The 16361-nt window shown below is 46.3% G+C and overlaps 1 protein-coding gene across 9 annotated transcripts in view; it reads right to left on the bottom strand.

Annotated features, from left to right (window-relative positions):
- Nucleotides 1-13273: 13273 nt before the first annotated feature.
- znf536 (zinc finger protein 536) overlaps nucleotides 13274-16361 on the bottom strand; it is a 191108-nt gene continuing 188020 nt past the window's right edge. For all 9 annotated transcript variants that reach the window (XM_039614233.1, XM_039614238.1, XM_039614230.1 and 6 more), the window contains one exon: nucleotides 13274-15047. In XM_039614233.1, the coding sequence (XP_039470167.1) occupies nucleotides 15005-15047 (43 nt within the window). In that variant the 3' untranslated portion in view covers nucleotides 13274-15004. The remainder of the gene's footprint in view (nucleotides 15048-16361) is intronic.

Genomic DNA, 16361 nt, shown 5'->3' with positions numbered 1-16361 from the left:
TAAGGTTTGATGAGCAGGTGGGTGTGGCTTCTATAATCTCTCTGTGACATCACATGGATCCCTGGGTAGAAAAAACTATGATAAACAGCCTGAGCTTGTTCACACACACAGAGCTCATTATTAGGAGCAGTCATGTGACAGGAAATGAGAAGAGAATAGGTCCTCTTTAATTTGTGGGGACCCTGTTTGTGTTTAGTTTGCGTCACCTTCTGTCTCTCACATGTTCCCATCTGTCTGTTTATTTCTTCTTTTGTGTCGACAAAATCCTTCAAGAGTTGGAAATTTAAGGCTAAAGAGACGCAGAGTAATAATGAGGGAGGAACAGAAAAGAGGAGAGAGACGGTGTTCTTGTTTTCATTAGTGTGGCATTATCTCAGCCTGTTAATTAACCCCCCAAGGCCCTCTGCAAGGAGATCAGAGGGAGAGGAAAGGAGGGCAGCACGAGGGAGGGGGGTGTCTGTATGTGTGTGTCGATATCTGTGTGTGTGTGTGTGCGTCTGTCTGTGTGTGTGTCGGGGGGGGGGTGTCTGTGTTTGCGTGTGTGTTTCTATGGATACATCCACACTAGCCCGGATAGATTTGAAAACGGCGTTTTCGCGTCCATACTAGTGTTTTCAGTCGTTTTCAGAGTTGTGCGTTCAGTTCCAGTTCCAGTCCTGCGTGTGCGCAAAAGCGAGTGAGAATTAAAGAATTTGAAGAAAAGCTATCTGGAGCATGTACAAACTGCTATTAATCTTGTTTAGGGCTGTCAAAATTGAGAGCAAACAAAACAACTGCTGTATAATGCACTCCGCTATCTTTGTTTAATTGGTCACATGACTGCATCACATGACTTTCCTTGGGGAAAACGCCGTCTCAGTGTGGACGGGAGGCCAAAACGGAGACAAAACGCATCGTGTGGGGGGGGGGGGGTGAATGTGTGTGCCCATGTTTCACCCACAGCACCTGGCTGCAGCCACTGTGGAGCTCCACAGTACATGGAAACACGTGACTTCAAATTTGAACACAGCTGCATTGCTCGGGCCGTGTCTCAATATGCTGGTTTTGTGTACACAGTACATATAAAAGGTTTGAATATTACTCTTTCTTGGTCACAAAATAAACTTTGATATATTTTCAGGCGAGAGTGTAGCTGTTTAAACTTCAAATATCTGCTCGATTTATCAAGACATCACATATTTGCAGAAGTGCTCCAACGTTTTCGGAGACGTCTGTTATCCACCAGCTCAATAGCTGACCGGGAGGTCGAGTGTCACTAGAGCCAGCGAGAACAGCGAACTCCCGGCACATCGTTTTCAAACCCCCCTCGGTTTTCACTACTCAGGTTAAACATGATATATAAGTCACTTAGATAACTTAAAAATGTTATTGTTTGGCTTTTTTCAGTGTTTTATCTGTTCCTGAGTAAATCAGTTTGGCTGAGATTAAAGTTAAGCTTTATAACTGGACTGTTTTATTTAATACTGAAGTCTTACTGTCAGTATATTCTGAATTTCACCCGTCATATCCCGTGATGTAAAATGTTCTCTTCTTATTTAAACGGCTGACTCTGAAATAAGTATAACATTAAAAATATTTAAATTCAAGAGGAAACATTTTCAGCGGGAGCAAAAACATATTTAAAAAGCATGTTAATACGTGGAGATCCTAAAGGCTGCTCCAAAAATGACCCGTTTATATTTTAAATATTTGTTCAATTCTTTTCCAAACCCCAGCTGTCTATTGTGTCAGTGTCTACTGAAATAAAAATAAAAGTGTTCTAACGTCTCACCTGTTTGTTATTGTTCAGGCATAAGTGTGTACTATTTTTTTTTAATAGAGCGATTAAGCTTGTGTTTTCATACATGTAGTGATTGTGCTTAGCTGTATGAAGCTTATCCGACATTATGGAACAGATCATACATAAAAGTGAATTTTGCTGGATTGCTTAAGATACTTTTTAAAATGATCTTTTCTTTCTTTCTTTCTTTCTTTCTTTCTTTTAAAATTATCTTCTTTTTATTTAAAAAAAAGAAGAAGAGGAGAAAATCTAAAGCATCATGTGTAATATTCATTGTAAATATTAATCACAGTTAAATTAAAAGGGGATGGGAGTAAAAACTCTGCAACCGTGATATCATCAAGTACGCTGCTGTTCCAATTGTAGAACGATTGTGCTGTTTCTTGTATTTTTGGGAAGTCCGGACTCCCATGTGTGCTTAAGAAGTCCAGACTCGCATACTGGAGAAACAGCCTTTGTTTTTGTGTTGTATCCTGTATTGCAACATATTAGACGTGTTTCCGCCTACTGTGGAAGTCACGTGTTTCCAGTTAATGTGGAGCTCCACAGTGGCTGCAGCCAGACCCTTCTCTGTTTCACCTGCCATGTATGGACTCACTCACACGCCCACAGCCAGCTGCTGATACGTTATCTATACACAGACTCACACACTCACACAGGTGAGCTGTTGCTGTGAGTCTTGGTGTGATTACTGATGTTTCCTGTCTGAGCTCCGCCAACAACATGTCTTTGTAAACAGATTCTTTTCATGAATCTGTGACTTTTCCTGTTGTCGATTGAAAGAAGCGGGGCCTGAAGCTGTTACTCTCCTAAACGCAGCGCGGCTCGAGCGTCACCTCGCCGGCCGGCGTCTCCTTGTCTCTGCTATCTTAAGACTGCAACAGATGGCAGCGCTGGCATGAGAACGCATTTAAGGACGGCGGGGTTTGGTCTGCTGCCAGCACGCTGTTCTGGGTCTGGATGTGGCCTGTGTGTGTCTGTGTGTGGGTCTGTGTATTTCTGCATTAAGGGTGTTTTTATTGAAGTGTGTGTGTGGAATATATCTGAGAGTAGAAGAGAAAATGTTTAAGCAGTCGCCACATGTGGAGGGTTTCACATTGGAGTTACAAATCCCTGAAGCGCACACACACACACGCACGTGTTGTCACGCTGCACTAACAGCAGGAAGCTGCAGGCTCTGTAGAGTAAAAACTTGCAATGAAGGATGGACTATTTCAGGAAGCGTGTGAGTGGACGGAGGAGGAGGCAGACAGAGGGTCTGTAGGCAGAGGCTCACAGAAGGTGTGAGCAATTAAATGTGCTAAACCATCTGTCCAATAACCTGCACGCACATACATTACTCAGCAAACTGCAGCAACGCATGGGAACGCCGACACATCCACTCTGAGGACTTTTAAGAGGTGTTCCCCACTGACATCACTGCTTTCACTTTACTTTCAAGTGCCAACAACTAACCAGATCCAAGGATAACATCACACAGGTCAGTGTGATGTTTCAGCATCACTGACCTGAGATTCTTCCACCACTTTCAGGAGTACGTTTCACTTTATGAGGACGGTGGGTGCCATCGGGTTCAGCAGCTTGTCACACGAAAAGCTTTCAGGCCAAAGATCATAGTCAGAGCTGGATCAGGGAAACATCCCTTAGTGATGCTCCTGGGAGACTTCCCATGATGCACTGATCGGTGTTCTTCTTTCCCCACCATCACCAAAGCCCACAGTCTGATGGTTGCGGTTCTGTCTGGTACTGTAGGGTAGGGACGTCAAACTCAATTTACACCGAGGGCCACAGACACTGAACCAGTGAAACTCCACCTTCCTGATAATGTCCACAGGTTTCTGTGTGAGTGGAGGCTGTGGGCCTCGGTTGGTGTCCAGTCAGAGTCCGATACTGTTGTGGTTTAGTTGGCTCATTGTCAGCTGTCTGGAGATGGGAGGGTCACAGGTTTAAGCTGCTGACAATTAGGAATTCCAACAATATCGGGAATAAATGAGGAAGACGTTGAGATGGACATGAGTGAGGAGAGAGACATCACAAGGAAAACATTCATGTACAGCTGTCAGATATTTAGTTTTAAAGAGCTGTCTGAAGTTTAAATTAAAAGTTGCTCGTAAGGTTACTAATGAAACATGAACAGGTGGAACAGCGATGAGGGTGGAGCAGCTCATCTACCCATGGGAGGGTTGGTGTTTGATCCCCGTCTGTTCCATTCTGCATGACAGACGTCCTCGGTCAGTTTGTGCTTGTGTAAAAAAGTGCATGTTGTGTAAAACGCTTTGAGCGCTCAGCTCGAGTAGAAAAGCGCCGTGTAAGAAGCAGTCCACTGTTTAAAGATCCGATGTATTTTTAATGGATTCATTTCAAGTTTAAAACATTCATTTGCTAGGAGATGTAATTACAACTAATCAATGTATATTTAAGAGTATCTCATCATTTTTTCTCTTAAACAACCTCGAAAATGAAATCAGGTAGGTTAGTGAGTGAAACTCTGAATTACATCAGGTAACTCATTATTCTTATATATAATATGTATAAAGTCAGACCTCCCACAGCCCGCCGTGATCCTAAAATAAATATATTTCCATGACTTCAAACAGCCTGAAGGGAATTGATTGTTCTCTCCTTCCTCTGATGAATTAAGAACATTTCCCTCAGAGATCGGGCTTGTTGATAGAAAATTGGCCTGAAGTTTGGGGAATAAAGATTTGGTCTGTTTCCTAGCTTAACTAGAGAAAACCAACACACAAATAACACCAGGGGAGGCACTTAAGGAGAGGAGCTGTGGGGGGAGCGGGCGGAGGAGAAGGAGCTCTTTCAGCATCAAAGCCAGCTAAAACGTCTCCACCGGGGACCGGGTCCCCTGTTAAATACAGAACTGGATTATTAATTGCTGTACCAGTAGGACCTGTTAATAAGAACCCAGAATAGCTTTCTTTCCCTTCCTAATATTTTCGTGCTGCTTCTCTGCAGTCGATTCATTTTCTTTTTGTGCTGCTGAACTCGGTTTGCTTCACTCACTCCTCTTTTGCCTTCGTCGCCTGCAAACTGGCCTTTTCGCCGACGTACATGCACCTTTCCCAGACGCATGTACCTGGATGAGCTCTGCGTGCTGACACACCTCAGATAACTGTCACATGACTGGAGTAAAGCTGTCATGTGATAACAGGATTACTTACAGAAACCTGTACCAAAGTTTTGACCACAGTGTCCATCATGTTCTTCTTGCCATGGCTACAGGTGTGTCAAAGCTGTGGGTATCTGTGAACGAGCAGCGCCTGGTCGCTCCACAGGTGTCGAATCGTGTCATGTGCCCAGGTTATGATATCACTGACACATGTTTATCACCAAGCAGAGTTTCTGATTTTAATTGAAAATATGAGTAAACATGAAAATCAACCAAATCGGCAGAAAGAGCGAAACAGTGAAGAGCACGCGGTCTCCTGGATAGGTGAAAACAGGAAGTCAAAGGAGTTTGCAAAGAAAAGCGTCTGGACTTCTTTAAGTTGCTTGAAGACGTTTCACCTCTCATCTGAGAAGCTTCTTCAGTTCTAAGGTCAAATGGCCGAGAGTCCCAGATTTAAACCCAGTGGGAGTTTCCCCCCAAGGAGGGACAAAGGACCCCCTGGTGATCCTCTAATCACATGCGCCAAGGTGTGAAAGCGGGTGTGGGACCTAATCAGCCAGGGTTTCGGGTGAGCTCATTGTGAAACCTGGCCCCACCTTGTCATGTGAATTCCTGAGGTCAGATGGCCCAGGATGTGAGTGGGCGTTAAGTCGTCTGGGGAGGGAACTCAAAACTGGATTATAGATGGCAGACAGTTGGTGTCGTAAACCACCGCCTCTGTTCAAAGATGGTCGCTCACAGTGGACATAGATGGCTTCTTTCACTCCTCTTTCAAACCATCTGTCCTCTCTGTCCAATATGTGAACATTGGCATCCTCAGAGAGTGACCTTTGTCCTTAAGATGCAGATGGACTGCTGAGTCTTGTCCTGTGGAGGTGGCTCTTCTATGTTGTGCCATGCGCTTGTGAAGTGGCTGTTTGGTCTCTCCAATGTAGAGGTCTGGGCATTCCTCGCTGCACTGTACAGCATACACCACATTGTTAAGTCTGTGTTTTGGAGTTTTGTCTTTCGGGTGAACCAGTTTCTGTCTGAGTGTGTTGCTGGGTCTGAAGTACACTGGGATGTCGTGCTTGGAGAAAACTCTCCTGAGTTTCTCTGATACACCGGCTACATAGGGGATGACAACGTTGTTGCGTCTGTCTTTCTTATCCTCCCTCGCTGGTGTCTGATCTTCTTTTCAGTGCCTCTTTGCTGACTTTATGAACGCCCAATTAGGATAACCACATGTTTTGAGTGCTTCCTTTACATGTGTGTGTTCCTTCTTTTTTCCCTCAGGCTTAGAGGGAACATGTTCTGCCCGGTGGTGTAGGGTCCTAATTACTCCAAGTTTGTGTTCCAGAGGGTGATGGGAGTCAAAGAGGAGGTACTGGTCCGTGTGTGTGGGCTTCCGGTAAACTTCAATGTTGAGGTTGCCATTCTCTTCAATGTGCACGGCGCAGTCCAGGAAAGGCAAACAGTTATCCTTTGTGTCTTCCCTGGTGAACTTGATGTTTTTATCCACAGCGTTAATGTGCGCAGTGAAGGATTCCACTTCTTGTGTCTTGATTTTGACCCAGGTGTCGTCTACATATCTGTACCAGTGGCTGGGTGCTCTTCCTTTGAAAGAGCCAAGAGCCTTCCTTTCCACTTCCTCCATGTAAAGGTTGGCTACAATAGGTGACACGGGGGAGCCCATGGCACAGCCATGTTTTTGTCTGGTCCTTTGTCCCTCTTTGGGGGGATACTCCCACTGGGTTTAAATCTGGGACTCTCGGCCATTTGACCTTAGAACTGAAGAAGCTTCTCGGATGAGAGGTGAAACGTCTTCAAGCAACTTAAAGAAGTCCAGACGCTTTTCTTTGCAAACTCCTTTGACTACGATGACCTGGATGACTGAGAACCTTCACAGACATACGTGAAAACAGGAAGTTCTGCTATCAACGCCTAATACTGAAGGGCACCTGTGGCATCTCTGCCACGACCCTGACTGCTGAGCACGATGATGACACTCAGCTCATGCCATATGGACGCTCATGAAGGACTCGCTGGCGTCGCATTTCCCTGGCCTGGGTACTTAAAGAGTTGGTGTTGTGAATGGACACATCCCAGACCTCCGTGTTTAATGCAGTTCTGCTGGATGAAAACATCTGAATCAGAGTGAAGCAGCTCACACACCCCGTCTGACAGACGTTTGCACATTTCAGTGGTTTCTCAGCCTAAAGGCCAAACAAACAGGAAGTGATCAGCAGCAGAAGGAGACCCAGCACATCGGTGACAGATGCCAGCTCCTTAAACTTATCTCAACTTTTAGGTAACAGACTGCAGCAGCAACCAAGGGGAGAGCGCTTCCTACCCAGACAGTGTCTGCCACGCCCACGTTAGAAACCAACAAGTGATTCTCACTGATTCACTGGCAGAGTTCAACCTCACGTTTATACATCATTCAGTTTGGCTCGTACGTCTTCTTCTGTCAGCTTCTTCCTTTAGGGGGCGCCATGGCAGATCATGTGCCTCCACCTCCTCCTATCCCAGCATCCTCCTCCGTCACACCAACCCTCTGCATGTCCTCCTTCACTACATCCATGCACTTTATTCACTCCTTCGTGTCCTCCTCCTGTGCTTTATCTGTTTCACTCGTTCACTGCATGTTTCTTCTCTGACTCACAGACACTTTTCACTTCATTGGTCCAACAAACAAACCCACTCACTCATTTATATCATTTTTCACTCTGTGTGTGTGTGTGTGTGGACTGAATTCCCAGCCTTTGAGTCCCTGCTGGACTGAGGAGGGCACAATCAGCTGCTGACCTGTCACTGTGCACAAATAATGGATGCCCAACTCTGTGTGTGTGTGTGTGTGTGTGTGTGTGTGTGTGTGTGTGTGTGTGTGTGTGTGTGTGTCATCCATGTTTCTCAGCAATAAAGAGAAAGAAAGGAAATAAAAAAAATGGAGGCAGTGGGGGTTGATGGATATCGCGGCCACCTGCTTCTCACTCACACTCTGACACAAAGAGCGGCAGCAACTCGACCACGTTCATCATCGTGAACTTTGTTTGACCTCAACGGAGTGACCGCAGCTCAAAGCTAGAGAACGGTTAGAAAAGGCAGAAACATGGGAAGCGTGTATTTTACACGTGTAATGAAAAAAGATTAATTCTTCTCTTTAAGCGCAGTTTGAGCAAAACCACAAAAGAGTAACCTCCTATGTAACATCCAATTAGAGTCCCCGAAATTCACTCTGCACCAAAACTGGAGCTCAGATTTCTTGGGCAGTCTGTTTGTACCATTAACCACCCAGCTGCCATCTTGGGTCAGACAATTGCATGAAATTGTCCAAACCGTCTGAAGCATTAAGAGCACTGAGAGGACGAACCCACCTCCTGAAAACCATCCCCACACTGACACAGAGTCCCTCTCACACCCACGGTTAGCAGTATAAACTCAGACACCTGAACATTTCCAAGCACCTCATTTTTGCTCCCCTGGTGGGGAAAAACTCCTCAGACTTCACCACAGGATCCAGAAACTTACCCTGGACCCAGATGAAACCGTCCTTTCATGTGGTCTGTCTCTGCACTTGCATACCTACAACTGAGGCAGTGGAGAAAGTCAGAAAATGACTGCAACAAGACCCTTGCTTAGGAAACAGAACCAGCTTCAGCCCCGATCAGACCCAGACACTGTTACGCCTCTGCATCACTTCCACGTATTTTAAATACAACAAGGGTTTCTACAAAATCCAAAAGCACGTATTCTCGGAAAACTGGTTGCAGGAGGTGAGCTGGCTTCAAACAAATGATGAATGCACAGAGATGTGGTGCAGAATGTGCCGTGGAAATCCCACTCTAGCAGACAAAAACAGCGCCTTTTATATGTACGCAAACGCGCGTTGCAACTTCTTATCTGGTGCGCGTCTTTTATTTTGACAGCGAATGCGCTCCTGCGGACCACTTATGTGCATCCCTGAATAAAAAGCACCTTGAGGTGACTGTTGTTGTGGTTTGGCGCTGTATAAATAAAATGTAGCTGAATTGATCTGCAGTAGAGACCTGTCAATCACAGGTCAGCCCCACCCTAAAGCCTCCCCTGCTTCCTGTTCATCTTCTCGTTTTTTCACTCTGACCTGAAACAGCGGCTCATCGGGAAAGTGTTCACCTGAGCAAGAGGCTCATTTTGTCATAGACATCTGTCCAGAAGAGTCGCCCCCTGTTGGATATTATAAAGACTGGAGGTTTAAGGGTTCCTGCTCCTGAAGCTTCGTCCATCTTTTACAATACAGTCTGTGCTATTGATAGCTTCCATTTCAAGGCGTCTTCTTGCATGTATGATTTACTATATGAGTGTGTGTGTGTGTGTGTGTGTGTGTGTGCACCACACTATTGTGAAGTCATCTCGAGCTCTTTGTGTGGATATTCTGGGGGCAGGTAGTGTCAGTGCAGAATAAAATACTTTTTCACAGTGATCAGCTTGTAAACACGATGAGCTCTTCATCGTCTGATCCTGCGAACAGAATTATCCATGCAGAAGCTTAAACCCCCCACCCCTCCCCAAGTGGAGCTCTTATTTACCCCCTCTCATAAGCTCTTCCCTCGCTCTTATCTCCCTCTGTCATTTCCTCTGCTTCATCTTCCTCCTTTTCTTCTCTTTCCTGCAGAGGGAAGCCTATTTGTCCACTTTAAGTGAAATCACTCAATTCTTTCAGGAAGAGAGCGAGGAAGAAAGTGTGTGTGTGTGTGTGTGTGTGAGAGAGAGAGAGAGAGAGTCCACCTTCCAAATAAGTTCCATTAATCATGGGCCAGAGTCTAATGTAACTAATATTTTACAATTAGAGGAGACACGATGGAGCTGGGGGCCATCTATCTCCCTTACACCACATGATCATCGATTCATAAGAGCTGAGGAGAGAGAGGGAGGGAGGCCGCAGTACACACACACACAGAGATGCTGGGCAGGAAGCAAGAGGATGTCACATTAGCATTTAAGCCCTGCTTAAAATCATCCCCTTATTTTTCTTCATTGATCGTCTGCTGGTCACTTTTTGGAAACAGAACTGTCATTAAAATTCTCAGAGCCCTGAAATCTCAAAAACCTGCTGAGGAAATCAGCAGAAGGGAAATCAGCAGAACTGCACTGAAATTATTTTGTTCTTAAGCAAAACTTCATTTATGTAAATAAAAGAATCCACGTTTGTGTAAGCAGAAATCTGAGGAACGAGTTTTTGCGTTACAGCTGAACCGCCGTGCTTTGGCGGGCTGTGTGGCTTCAACGTGGCGAACGTGTTTATTACAGGAGAAATTTTAAACGTCCTTTTATTCAGTTTCATTTTATTTATACAGCACCAAATCACAACAACAGTCGCTTCAGGCAGACCCTACAATAATACCCAACAGTCACGTGAGCAGTTCACTTGTTTGCTTTAAGCCTCGGAGGCTGTTCCGCTTCTGCCCTCTGAGGTATTTACCTTTGACAGGTGTTCTTAACTTTACCCCACAGAGGTCAGTCTGAACTTCTGCAGACGACTTCCTGAACACAGTCAAGTGTATGAACGTGGTGCATACTCATCTGTTTTCTAGTCTTACTGATCGCTCACATCTGCAGGGTCTGACGGTGGTCCCGTTTCTGTTTCTGCACAGCGGTGAAAACAGTTCAGTGTCACAGCACCAGCTCACATTAGGAAGAAGCTTTATTGTAAGGTAAAGACGCCACATCAGCATGTCACTCTGAAACCTTCAAACAGGAAACAGACTGAGACCCAGGTCACATGACCTCGGGCACCTGCTGAGTGGAGACAGAGGTTCACAGCTGTAGGGCGGTGCTCGTCCATGCTTCAAAGTCAAAGCCAGAATCTTTACGTGAACTCTGGAGGTAACAGGAAGCCTCGCAGTGGCACGCTCAACAACCTGCACATGTTCTGAGTGAACGAAGAACTGCAGTAACCCAGACATGATGAAACAGAGGCGCGAACATCATTCCAGCTCACTGCAGTATTTAAATGAGCATCCGAGGCGAGCTCACCCCAACGTTTCTGATAGAAGATTAACGGAATGTGTTTCCATGACCTTAGACACAAATCTGTCAGGGCCACAAACACAGACCTGTCTTCATCGAGTTGGAGGAAGCACCTATTCAGCACACCAGCACCAGGTGATCACACCTTCACGTATACCAGTATGATGCTACAAAGCATGAACAGCAGTGGCCACCGTGTTTTCCTCCGTTCAGTCATAAAACTCTTCAGAGTTAACCTCGGCTGTCCAGCGTGTCCAGCCGTCAGACCTCGGCTGTCTCAGGTTAAACGTTCATCTCTGGTGCATGCTCTACAGAGCTGCCCAGCGGGCCGGATTTGGACCATCTGGCGTGCTGCTTCTGCTTTGCAGGCCATATGTTTGACACCTCTTATTTACAGGAACGAGAAGCAAACGTCTGACAGATGTTAGGGTTCACAAACTCTCTGATGAATTAAAAAAAGACAACAAAAAAAACCTTTAACATGAATGCGTTCTTTGTCTTCTTTTGCTCATACTCAGAGATCCTGATGGAGAACTCACACCAACAGAGCCGAGAGCTGATTTTAAAGATACCACAAAGAAACGACAGCACTACACCGATGTGTGCCAGTCTACAGAGCATGTGCAGAAACGGCCGGCTTGTCCCAACAGCTGGTCTGTGGCGCCCTCTGGTGGTGAAAGTGCAGCGCTGCACCGTGAAGCCTCAGCACTAATGTAGCGGAAACGGAGGGAAATTAGAGGCTGAGATGACGGTTCATCTGCAGGTCACCATCTGCCTGGTGACCAACCACACACTGCCACAACTGCACAGCGTCATCACACACACACACACACACACACACACACACATGGCAGTGTGGAAAATGCAAAAAATCTGAAGAAAGAGCGGCAGTTAAATCAGAGGGAAAGCTCTCTCTCTCACACACAGATGGCCTAATGTGTTCTTTAATCAGACACACACATAGCTGGATATGAGATCAGGAAATTACTTGTTTTCACTGTGCGTGTGCGCACGTGTGTGTGGCTTTATTGGGGACAGGTGTGGGAGCTTTGAGCGGGCACCGACCCGGGCAGCCTGACCCTGTTTGGGGTCCTGCCGTGAGGCGTTACTTCGGATCATCTCTGAGATGATGAATATTTGTTAGAACTGTGAGCGGAGCTGATCATCTTGGATCAATAATCTGACCTGGATCGTTCTCCTGGAGCTTCATGTAGCAGGTGAGGTGTGAGTGGACGCAGGACGAACTGCGTTTCTGTGGATTTTTACTCCATCAGCCGATTCTCTGGTTAGAGGTTTAGTGAACTGGAGTTTTGACTGTCTGAACAGCCGCCCCTCCTCAGCTCCAGAGGTGACACACCAGCTGTCCTTCACTTACAAAGGATCCTGGTGTTGTTGTCTCACAAGGCAGTTCCTTGTTCAACTAAGTCCGGAGCAGTCTGAGTGGAGATTCACCTGCTCTCACAGACCCAAGTCTGGGTCGGCACAAACCCGAAGGGCAGGCGTGTCGGTCCTCGCAGCACCTTCCTTTCTTGAAGGAAGCCTTCATGGGTAATTAGCCAGCACCATGTTAGCGTCCTGATTTCCTGTAACACGGGAAACTTTGCTGACTACTTCCTTTGTTGGAGGTCAGTCACGGTTTCCTCATAAAGCTGTGTGCTCGTTCACGTGTGCACGCTCTCAGTGAGGCTCTCATGGCTTCTTTGGTTTTTGTGGGAAGATGTTGGTATATGTAATGAAGCCACCTGCAGAGGTCAGCTGTGACCCTCCAGCCCTGAGGAGGCAGAAACCGTATGAACAAAATAAAGTTCAACATCAGTAACATAGCACCCACCCAGCTTATAGAAACTCCGTCATGCTTCAGGTGATCGGTCCAAACTGTGACATGTGACCTCTGATGCTGCGTTAATGTTAATAAAATAACTTTATTTAGAAAATGATTTTGACCCTGAAGCTAGAAGCTGGCCTTGGTATCAAATGCAGGTGAAAAGGAGAACGTTCTGCTCTCACTTGTCCTGAGCAGACACCTGTCCCACACGCCGCCTCCAAACTGTACCCAGCATGCACTCTGTCACGTATCCTGCAGCGAGTTATCAGAACCAGATCAAACATGCTGGTTGCTCTGCGTCAGACGTGAATCGTCACACCAATGCTCAGAGAACAGCTTTAGTGCTCCTGCAGGCGGAGAAGAACTGATCTGGGTTCAGTGTTTTCAGCTCTGAAAATAACGAAGAAGCACCGAATCTGTGTGTGCTGCCTGAAAGCTGAATGTTTCACTCAGGTGTGGAACATCAGCTGATGGAGGGGCTGACAGCACAGCGACAAACCCAAAAGAAAGAAGAAGAAAGTGAAACAGGAAGCAGGCGGGTGCTCTGTGACAATCCTTTTAGTTGGAATACATTTTATTTTTATTATAAGTACAGTTCAGTAGTTACAAAACGAAGCATCTGCCATGAGGATACAGCAAACAGAAAAGTGTGGAGCTCACAAGACAGGTTTGTACATCATACGTGGGGTGGAATGATCATCGGAGCTGGTTCAGAGATGAATCTTTACACGGCTGGAAAACAGAGAGCGGGGTTGAAGGTCGCTTCCGAAGCGCCTAGAACATTTTCTCCTCGCATCTCACTCTCGCTAGTTTGATTTCGAATCCTCTCTTTTCAAAGATTACTGCCATCTACATAAATCAAAGAAACAAAAACGGGAGGATATACTGCAGAGAACGATCAGCCGGGCTCAAGCAGCAGCAGGCCTACGCTGAGGGTCGGGCAGGGGTTGGGGTCAGGGGTCAGCATACAAAAGAAGCCACAAACAGTAAACTAAAAAAGAAGTCTTATAGTTGGACTGTACATACCGCTTTAGACTTTTCTCTGGGTTCACAAAAAATGACGTAGAAACATTTCACAATGCCAAGGGACACACAAACACACACCTTCATTTAGTTAGTTAGCTAGTTTGTACTGTATAGGTTGGATTTATAATACTGTCACAGTGCAAAATACTCGGGAGATCGAAACGAACCAAAGAAAGAAGAAAGGACGAGTCCCTCTATGCATAATGATTCTGTATATACTGGGTGGGGGCGGGGCAAATATGTCTGCAGCACAGGAGACGATTGTCATCTTTTTCCTCTTTTTTTCTCATCGGTAAATGGACAAGGCATTATTCATGTACAGTACATATGAAAATCCAAAGAAAATCAACCCTACGGCCTACGGTCGAGCACAGCTACGGAGCTTTGAAGCAGTAACGGGGACGTGTTTCTAAGGCTATACACAATAAGCATTTTTCCAGTTTTTCTTCTTTTTTTTCCTCGTAAAGTAAATACATCGAAGCGTCGTCTTCAGTAGTCGGTAACACTGTGCAACAAAGATGGTGGCAGTATTTTACACACGGCCGCAGATCCACAGGACGCGGCGTTTGAAAACGCCGCCCGCTTCTCAAACTGTTGCCTCTTGCCGTCGCTCTCTCGCGATGGCGACGACGGCGGCAGCGGCGACGACGGTACGGTACAGAAAAACAGACAGAGGCGGGGGAGGGGCTGAACCTGTACGCGCGCATCTTCCTCGCGCTCGTCGTTAGCACCGCCGTCGCCGGGGGCGTGGCCCACGGGCGGCCACTCCTCTGCGTGGCGGGAATGTGCAGATTTAAAGTGTACACCTTAAAAAGGACACAGCGTCTCTAAGCTGAGGAATGTTTCAGGGACACTTACAGGAAGTGCTAACAGGTAGTTTCATCCAAAGAAAACAAAGAAGGAGAAGAAGAAGAGGGAAGACGGGGTTGGGGGGGGTGGGGAGGGCGCTCAGAGCGCCAGAGACAAACAGGAAGTCCACTGCTTTAGTGTCCGGGAGGCTGTGAGAGTCATTAGGTCCACGTGGCGCCGCTCTGACGGTAGTTTGTGTTTTCTCATCTTAAATAAAGTCTCTGATATAGTGTGTCCTTCGTTAACCTTCATCCTCCTCCTCCTCATCACCGCCTCCATCCTCACCAGCGTCCGCTCGCTCCGGAGCGGCCGTTAGTCTTTGTTTACAGCGTGGGCGTCGCCTACATTATGGTTGTTAGGGTGGTTGTTAAGGTCGCTGTTAAGATGGTTGGGGTCGAGGGTCAGCGTGGGGTCATGGGTCATGGGCTGGTCCTCCTCTCCTACCCACAGATGCACTACGGCCAATGAGAGAACAAGAGGCAGGTTAGCACCACGGACCCACACACACACACACACACACACACAGTGTTTTCATGTTTGTGGGGACATCTCATTGGCATAATGCTTTCCCTGGCCCCCTACCCTAACCATCAGAAATGAATGCCTAACCCCAACCCCAACTGTAGCCCTGACACTAAAACCACATTTTTGAGTCTCAAAAATGTCTTCAAACTTGTGGGGACCCGGATTTTGTCCCCATAAGGGCTGCTGGTCCCCACAAGTATAGTAAACTTCCAATTTGTGGTCCCCACAAAGACATGAATACACGCTCACACACGCACATGGACAAACATCATGGTGTGTAACTAACAGTGACGTCCGCACGGCGGTCAGCTGGTCGCTGAGGCGTGTGGACGTACAGTTACAGAGTTATAAGAACAAAGAATATGATAATAATTTGCAGTGTTTTTATTCTGTTGTCCATTTTTATATCAGTCTGGAAGCTGAAGCTGGATGAACTGATGGAGGAGGGTGGGACTGAAATGTCCATCTATGCACTGGATCAGGTGGATGTTACTTTGTGCAGGATTCCCCGAATGATTTTAGTACATTGTTTACACATTCATAATAAATTGAAAACTATTAAAAATGTCTCTGATAGCGCATCACCACATGGTCTCCACGGAGACATCTGTTCTTTATTAAAAACCCATCCAGATCTGCTTTGATGGAACATTTGTGTTACTGGGTCAAAGGTCATGGTTCAGTCTGACATGTACCTGAGGATCTGTCCTGGTTAAGAACTCAGAACCGTGCAAAGAGCTCCACAGATTCATTTTGAGCCTCCATCTATAAAAACAACATGTGGTCTTGATCCTGTGAGCTCTGTGCACGTGTGCGGACATCACATGATCAGTGTCTCACGCACACACAGTATTCATCAGTCAGGATGCTCAGATTGGACAACTGAAAGTTTTCTGGTGTGTGTGTGAATACAGGTCCTTGTACGTGATGAATGTGAGCTGGACTGAGCAGCATGTGAGGCAGTTTCAGCTGTTTTATTGGAAATGTTCTAAACGCACGAGTGGCGCTCGGCCTATCAGCAGGCAGGACAGTGACACCATTAGAGTCATTCTGTCCAATAAATAAACAACTGGGTATCAATTTGGATCTTTTTTCTCTTCAGTACTGAAGGTCTGAATAATTCTCGCTCCCCCGGCGCTCATGCACTGTTGATACGTGAACATCGCAGTTGCTCGGAAGGATTCGGGCTCATTAAGATGTAAAACAGACGCATCACCTTCTTTTCTGCCTTTCTGCTTCCTGTG

The sequence above is a fragment of the Oreochromis aureus genome, linkage group 1 (assembly GCF_013358895.1).
Source record: "Oreochromis aureus strain Israel breed Guangdong linkage group 1, ZZ_aureus, whole genome shotgun sequence".
NCBI lineage: Eukaryota > Metazoa > Chordata > Actinopteri > Cichliformes > Cichlidae > Oreochromis > Oreochromis aureus.
Note: the sequence above shows the minus strand (reverse complement) of the source record. Positions and strands in the feature narration are given on the sequence as shown.